This window comes from Sinohyriopsis cumingii, chromosome 3, assembly GCF_028554795.1.
Source record: "Sinohyriopsis cumingii isolate HCF-2022 chromosome 3, ASM2855479v2, whole genome shotgun sequence".
Taxonomy (NCBI): Eukaryota; Metazoa; Mollusca; class Bivalvia; order Unionida; family Unionidae; genus Sinohyriopsis; species Sinohyriopsis cumingii.
Window position 1 is genome coordinate 1,006,868 of NC_142963.1, and position 8,998 is coordinate 1,015,865.

General features: G+C 34.5%; 1 protein-coding gene across 5 annotated transcripts in view; it reads right to left on the reverse strand.

Annotated features, from left to right (window-relative positions):
- LOC149802322 (radical S-adenosyl methionine domain-containing protein 1, mitochondrial-like) overlaps positions 1-8,406 on the reverse strand; it is a 149,205-nt gene extending 140,799 nt beyond the window's left edge. For 4 of the 5 annotated variants that reach the window (XM_089951537.1, XM_089951536.1, XM_089951535.1 and 1 more), the window contains exons 1-2: positions 8,305-8,406; positions 4,911-5,075 (exon numbers count right to left, since the gene is read on the reverse strand). In XM_089951537.1, the coding sequence (XP_089807663.1) occupies positions 4,911-5,075; positions 8,305-8,340 (201 nt within the window). In that variant the 5' untranslated portion in view covers positions 8,341-8,406. The remainder of the gene's footprint in view (positions 1-4,910; positions 5,076-8,304) is intronic. The other variant, XM_089951538.1, reaches the window with a different exon arrangement.
- Between the last annotated feature and the right edge of the window lie 592 nt (positions 8,407-8,998).

The following is an 8,998-nucleotide window of genomic DNA, read 5'->3' on the forward strand; positions in this document are numbered from 1 at the left end:
AAGATATCTCCAGCGGAACCTCCTCCTGAGGTACTTGCAACTTCTCTTGGACCTGGGTTTGAATCTCAGGATCTGTCTTCCACAATGGCAGATCCCACCGCTGAACCACCAGACTTTGTAATGGCCAAGCTAGGTCCTGATAATACTATCTTGAGTATCACACCAGGGATGAGTATGCTGCTTATCAGCTGACTAAGGAGGGGGAGAATGGAGTAAACTCGAACTCTTGATTTAATAACTGTGATGTACCTAGTTTGATGGCTGCTAGCTGACTGAACCCCCTCAAGCAGCCCACAAAGCCTTATATACTCCTGACAAAACCCACAAAACCCACAACGCCCACAATCCTTGTTGGAATGTTCAAACCATCATGCGCTAGTATTGAATGTGTATATTTAGTAAATTTTCACAGTGATTATTTATGGAAATTACCAGCGGGATATTTTACACATTGCTACATTGCAAATGAATTGCCATAAGTAAAAATAGAAAAAGAAAAAAATTCAGTTTTGTATTTTGCGGCACATACCGTGTTAGTCTGTCGCTATAGCAATGGTTCAGAAACCGTGTTATGCACTCTTACAATATTACCGAGGTAGACCGCATGAAAGGGTAGTCAACAGTTATATGTACCAAAGAAACAAAGAAGAGGAAAAACAAACTTAAATGCGATGACGTATACAAATGAAACCCCAGGGACTATAAACACATTGAGTATGTAGTGTACAGTCTTAAGCTATTAACTAGAAATAACCATTAATCGAATTATCAAGGATGCCAGCTGCCGTCATGATACTCCCTATTTTCACTATCACAAAAACACGTAGACTATACCAGCTAACTATTAATCGACAAGTAAACAAAACACAGGATCCTAGAAAATAGTAATGTCAACTCATTTGAGCAATTCACTGCTAATGCACAGATTTGTAATTTAAAAAAAAAATCTATACCGAATTGGATGGCTTATATGAATAGTGTTTACTGCATGCATTCCTCACTCCCTAAATGCAGGTTATTACACTATGGATAGGGAACATTTATATGAAACTACTGAAACCTAATTTATTCTTCAGCCTTATATCATTATGCATGCATGATGCACTAGATTGTGTCACTCTCAAAACTGTTCCATCATTTCATTTTCAAAATTCCCATTAATACATGTAAAAAGGAATCAATGCTGGCTTCCCTATGTAGGCCAACTTTATATTAAAAAAAAGAAATGGGCACATTTAAAAGAATCCAAAGGGACCAAAGTTGGCTTCCCTATGTCAGCAGACTTTTTAAAAAAATCAGCACACTTAAAAGAATCCAAAGTCAGTTTCAGTGGTTTGCCTGCTTTGTAATAAAATAACCTTTATATTTGATATCCTGTTAGTAAGTTTAAGCAACGAGTTTACTGCTTGTTGCCAGGTGTTTATTCATCACCCAGGCTTCTATCTGTTTGCACCATGTAATCATAATTGATACAAATGTTCATTGATGTTTAAAGGGCAAATAGAACACATTGCAATAACTTGCTTTAATAATACTTTTGTAACCCATGCTAGCATTAAGATTATCATTTGCACTCACAGTGAATGTATTTTCAAATAATGATTTTTATTTGCAAGATACTGTCGTATAGTCAACCTTGATACAATACATAATCATTTTGTACCTTATAATGTAGTACCAAAATTAGTACCCTTACTCCTACCTTATGGACAGGGTACTAACATGAGCATATACGTCAATGGAGCAAGCCTGGTGTGATTCATACCCGGTGCTCTTTTAGCCTAATATCAACAATTTGAACATATTCCTTGCATATAATCCAATAAATTGAGTAGTCCTCTTATTTAATACCATAAGTATCAAAAAAGATTGTACAAATAATTGTAAAATCTTGTTTACCTTTTTTATCCGATATTTTTGTTTAGATCATCCACCATATTAGTTCAAAATAATGGTTACTTCCATTCTCAGCCTCATTTGTTTGTGGTGCCATATAAGGACATTGAGGCCTTATTTGGAAACATAAACAAATCATAGTAAAAATTTGGCGTGGTTTGAGTCAGAAATTCTGCGGATTGAAAGTATATACGGTTTGTCTGCAACTTTGAAATTCCACCAAGAAGCCATTATGAATGATAATAACATAGCGTAAAATATCCAAATATGGTCTGGAAAGCTTTACGTAGAAAAGGGGTCAAGGCAAGAGTCTTGCATTATCTGTCATGGCAGACATGGTGAGGTTAGTGCAACCATGCCAATTTATTTTATCGTGTAAGGGCTTAATAAATTCAAAATAAGCCAAACTTCTTTCACAACATGATTATACTTATGTAGTTGATTTCTACACTGTTTGTTTTTCTGACTTTAGTGGTGAATTTTTTGCTCCATTACATGATATGGGATCAGTTCGTAGCCTCAATCACAACAAATCAAGGTTACGACATCATAGCTACTTATAACTGCAATGCCAGTAGGTGGTTAAGGAAAGTAACATTTCCATTGGTCAGAATGTTACAAAGTGATCAAAAATGAATTACGTTTATTTCTGTATGAACTGTAAGGAGAACTACCTTTCTAAGAATACCCACTTCTATAAATAGAGTCACGTGTACAGCATAAGATAAACACTGCCAGTGAAGGCAGACATGAAGTAAGCTTTAAAGAAAAAGAACATTCTAATCATTTTTTTAAAAAAATAATTGAATGAATTTGGCTTCCATTGGTTGAAGGACTGGTATTATGATGACCTTATTATGATCAAGCAGGACAATCCCAAGTGCTATAAATAGCTACGTAACAGAAACCCCCAAACATGTATTATTACGTTCAATTAAGATTTCTGTATTTTAATGATGCAAACAAAATATCATAACCGATGACTGAAATTTCAATTATAAGAGTTTAACGGTTTTTTTCTGAGTTTATCATGGTATAAACTGTCAGTTGCCGACAAATCTTACATTTCGCTCTTCGGGCGTTATTTCCTGTGCGAGTCAGCAACTGACAGTTTATACCACGATAAACTCAGAAAAAACATTAAACTCTTAAATAATGTATCATGTGTGAATAGCAAGTCTCCTTTGCGATTTTGTTATCTGACGTAAGCGATACACACTACAGTAAGGATGCATATGCCAGCTGGCTTCTGCTACATATATGGAGTTTGTGGATATATATTTTTATTTTTTTTAATAAACTTTGCTCAATGAAAATAGAAGGAATAAATGATTACACTGCAAGGTTAGTTTCTTTCATTTTATTTTCAAATAAGTGTTTTGTTTATCTATTTTATGGTACCGATTTTATGGTACCGTGGGGGGGGGGCATAAATTCAACACAAAATTATTTTGTTTCATAAGTCTTGGGACATACCTTGATGAAAAAAGTTTCACCATAAGTTCTGGGATAGGAAAAAAATTATTTTATCATGTCCAGATATATACGGAAAATAAGGTATAGATATATATACATATAACTAATTCTACAGATTTGAACACCTATAAATGATAAATGTCCCAGAGTAATACCTCATATTTCTTTTTTAAAATCCTTTTAGTACATATTAATTTAAATAATACAAATTAAAGAATTGTATCAAACTACTCTGCACGTTCAAAAAGTATTATGATTATTTTAAACATTAATATTTTACATCGGCATTAACATTACTGTACTGTAATCCTTTATTTGATATATTTTACTTAGGCTTTTTCTATCCCTCTTCTCATATACACCACAGAGCTTTCTACGCATTTAGGAGGATTTAGGACTTTCCCATGCCTCACCCTACTCAATCCCACAGCTTCAATCCACTTATTTTCTGGTAAACTGGGTCTTTTGGAAAAATAAAGAACCCTTTTGTCTCATCATCACTGTTTTGGTTACATCCATATGCAACACAGTGCACCATATTTGCTGTACAAAAGCACTATCACAGGATATATCACACAGACATTTATGTGGGGAAATTGGACACTAAAATGTATAGGTTGAATAGAAGGGATAAATGTATGTCATATCCGGTTTGGCACGTGGAAACTAATAATTGTTTACGGAGACTGCTGACTAATTTTTTCATTTAAAAAAGCTGATTTTTAAGTTTAAATAAACATTTTTATGATGTGCATACATAACAAATGTGTTTTTTATGACTATAACAATATCACACGTTTGTACAATATATATGGCTAGTGACCTTTAACACACATAACTCACCCATAACAAATTGTATTTTTGGGAACGAAAAAAAATAGGGATGTACCCTAATGGACCAAATTCTGAAAGGAAGTGGGGGTAATCAGCATGTCCAATAGTATATGGAGAGGACACATGTAACACCAATATGTTGAAGGAAGACCACAATGCAGTGAAGCACAAGCAACATAAGTTCAGATTCGACACATGTCTATTAGCATGGAGTTATTAAAAGATGCATGAGTGAACTGTGTCTTTCTGACAATTCTCCACTCTGGGAAGATGTATTCACATCAAATAAATGAGGTTTATTGACACAGAAATGTAAAAGTTACAAAATAGCAACAGGTATGTTATTGCTGCTATTAAAAAGTCAATTAATAATTAGTTTCTTGTATTTTTAGCATTAGGAAACATTCTTTTTAAAAATGCACTGCTGCTTGGATACACCCTCCTAGTGTATTCAGCACAGACAACCTATTCAGAACTTATATCTACTTCAAGGCTTATAAAATCAAATTACGTAAGTATGTTTGACTGCAGTATAATGTAACACTGGGTATCAAATGTAAGTTCATGTACAACAAACAGTCACTTATTCACATGCATTCAATAAGCAATCAGCATTCAGAAATTTATACTAAATGATGCTCCAGTGACAAATGATTTGCATGAGGACGAAACATGTATTAATAAGAATCATGTCTGATAATTACATGAACATATAGAATTGCCTGGTCATCCGTCTCTGGTGTCTTTGATTCTATGACCTTGACCTCCTGATGAAGTGTCCTTTTGAGCAGCTGACAAAAGTGGGACTTCCATGGTAACAAGATATTTGCAGCAATAGAAGACTCAAGGATATTCCAACTAAATGACCTCTAAAGAAAGAAAATAATTAAATGGTTACAATTGGAAATTGTTTCGTCTACCAGCAAGATATATAAAAATGCAACTATTCAGAGGTGATCTTTGGACTGTCGTGAACTCTGGGTTTTAGCCCCGGAGTATCTTAGCAACCATCAGGTTGTATTCACTTGTACATGACACTGTAGAAAATATGCTAGAATAGCAAAAGCCACCTCATTTGATTCGTATACAACACATGCCAGTAATAGAAAGAAGTGTCATATGTATTAAATAGCCAAGTACATGACAGCAGTACTGTCATGGCTCAAAAAATGACTCCCGAACACATATCGATAGTACAAGTTACTCATCTATGTCCTCATTATACTCAACACAGTACACTTCTTTACTACACTGGTTATACTTAAGGCTATAGAACCATAGGTACTGGATTCAAACCTGATACTAAAATTGGTCAAAACCATGAAAATATGATAGTCTAATACATGGCTCTGTAGAGACACATACAAGATACAACGTTTGGAACTCGAGAAAATGCAGTTGCAAACACAGCCCTTGATTTCTTACTGGTATTCCCATTTACATTGAAATCATTAACAATTTTCCTTTTCAATGAGTTGTCACACATCTGTATGAATTATATATGGCAGAAGTTATGAGACAGAGAATGTAACAATTTTAAGATTTGTACCTGGTCAGAGATTGTTACACTTTCCACACATCCCCAGTATTTTCAAGACTGTTTTATTTATACAGAGTCACACCAAAACAAAAAAGACACCAGCAATTATGTAATTTCCTTTCACAAGAAAAAATTAAAATACAGTAGAAAGAAGATACTGTCTTAATTTCCACTAACTTTTGCAATAATGTTGCTGTTATTGTGGGGTTTAACACCATTTTTCAGCACATGATAGCCTATACATGGCGGCCAGTATTAATGGTGGAGGACGAACCCAGGAATAAACCACCGACCCACGAGAAGCTACTGACAAGTGTTCTCACATACCCACATTGGCTGAATCTGAGACTCAAACTGCCTCAGACAAAGGTGAGATGGCAGTGATCCGTAATGGAGAGCGCTTTAGACCACTCGACCACTTGGGTTCCCCCACTTTTGCAATAATGATCCATTTTTATTCTAGACAGCTATATACAGGCACATAAAAAGGAAGACTGCTGACTGGACAAAAGAACTGGAACAATTCTAAGTCATTGCCCCAATTAGATTTAAACCAATCAACTGCTGTCTCAAAATTATCTGCTTTAAAGATTACAACAGCACACAGTGTGTCAAAATTGGTAGGAAATTGGCTGAAACATTTAAATTACTCATTTCAAATATAAGCTGACAAAATTTTACCTGTGAAAAATGATTACATGCTTATAGAAACATCTGCCAGCATCTTTAATCTGGCATGGCAGTGTATCAATAAAGCTCCAGTTGTGAAAATACCACAATGGTAACATTGCCTGATGAGATGAAAAATAAAGGAAATTTTGGACATTCTTTACCTTTTAAATTCTAAGAGGTCTGATTCTTATATGATAGCTCATTGTAAGGGAATCTTTCTACACAACAAAATGATGTCAATGTGATTGCAAACACCAATAAGAAATTGAGGGGTATGTGTGAAACTGCAGCATATTATTTTCCCTTTTATTGTAACAAGCTTACATCAGGTACCTCCACAAATATTTTTAAGATTAAAGTAATTTTCAAATTCAACATGTTCAAGACTGACAGCACGCATTCTGTTGCATTTTTGCTATGTATTTTGCAAAGAAACTTAAGAAAATGCTTAAACTCCCAATATGATTCATCATTGTTCAGGATTCAAGATACACAACTTTGATATGCATATCTTTATCAAAAACAAACTACTTCGTTTCATTCAGAGAGCAAGCCTAACTTAAATTTCTCTTCTAACATATGCAACATTGTTACAAAACAGACTCATTTGACATTATACATGTCTGTTTGAGTGTAGACCATCACCTCATGCTATAATCTTACAAAACATACCTTTCAAGATTGCACCAAAGTTAGAATCCCCTTAGGCTTGACCCTTCTGACCTTTCTAACATGGGAGCCATTAAGCTCCTGATTGCCATCCTCTACTTCTACTGACTGACAATAGCAATGACAACAATGATTTTTCAAGTCTTGAGATTGCAGGAGCTGGGAAAGTGTCAATGAAAATACAAATGAGTGGTCTTTAGCTTGAAATGATGTTCAATTATTCCAATGTACATGCTGGCTAAAAGAACAAAAAAATACGAATCTGTCAAATTTTTTAAGCAGTATTTTGAAAATTACATGTAGAATACCAAGCCTAAAGTTTAGGGAAAGTTTTTGATAAGGAGATCAAATTAATATTCAGGCCAATCCAAGAAAATGGTGCCCAATTGATTGAGAACCCTATCACACCTGATGAATTGAAATTATTTTTGCACTGGTTATGGTCATGGGATTGGTGCGTAAATCTGATATTTATTTCACCTGGGCAGCTGAATATGTGGCATGAACCCCATACTTCAGCAAACAAAGATGAGTACTGTATATACCAGCTTGTAAGGCAAGTTCAAATGCAAACTGCTGGCAGATCTGGGTCTGCAGTTTGTGAAGACTATTCATTATAACCAACAGCAGAGTCTTATCTGCAGGCACATTATGCTATGGTAGATCAGGATCTTAGTTGTCTGACTTGACTTATAACTTAGGTGTCTGACTTGACTTGTAACTTAGGTGTCTGACTTGACTTGTAACTTAGGTGTCTGACTTAATTTATAACTTAGTTGTCCGACTTGACTTCTAACCTATTGCATACAGGAGATATATTTCTTAATAGACTATGAAAGTAACATAGGTAATGAACTCAACAGGTGACTGTGTAAGCTCATAAGTGGACATTAGATGACAGCAAATAACAAGCACGCTTCAAAGAACTAACGCTTGCTTGTCCAAAAAGAATCTCCAAGAATTGAAGACAAGACATTTTCTTCTTAAAAGTATAACCCTCATACCTACAGTTCCGACTAATTAAGAATCTCCACACTCGAGACTTAAACAGTTGCAAAAGCACACAATGTACAGGCAACTTTAATTTTTTATCATTCATCATAATGTTAAGGAGCAAATAATCCCGATTGTGACCGAGTCAATGGTCTAATTTTGAGTAAACGTGCACGTATAATCATGTAAGCATGGCATATATATTAACTATTTCACCAACTTACGAGGTAAACCCTTCGTGAAATTCTTCCTGTACCCATAAAGTTGCAGTTATTCGCTCACAATGTCTTGTTTGACTTTCATTCCCGCCATTCACTTACCATTCTAGTTTCCTCGGTTATGAGTTTCAGGGTAGATAAATCATGTTTGGCTTGCAGGTTATCTATTTTCAGAGCAGTTATTCATTTTCAGCTGGTATTTCGCATTCCTAGCGTGATCATTGCGTGCAAAGGTCTGTCCGGTATTCTGAGTTCGTTAATGGACATCCTTTTTCTTTTTCTTTTTGTGTAATACCCCTTGTTCAATTTAAAAAATAAAAAAAACTGATTTTGTTCTTAAAATTTGAAGAACAAGTGTCACTTGTTCTAGTTTTGAGCAAAGCATTCAATGTACATTCATTAGCTTTATTACCTTTCGGTTTTGATCATTCAAAATTGCAAACACATCTGTTATACGTAATTCTACATACTTGCATTTATACTTACAGTCCTAGGAAATGATTTACTGGTTTGAAAAACAGAATTCATATTATGAAGCTGATAATGTGAAACAATAATAAGTATTCGTAGATAATAACAAGGTTGATAATGTGAAACAATAATAAGTATTCATAGATAAGACAAGATTGATAATGTGAAACAATAATATTTATTCATAGATAATAACAAGATTGATAATGTGAAACAATAATATTTATTC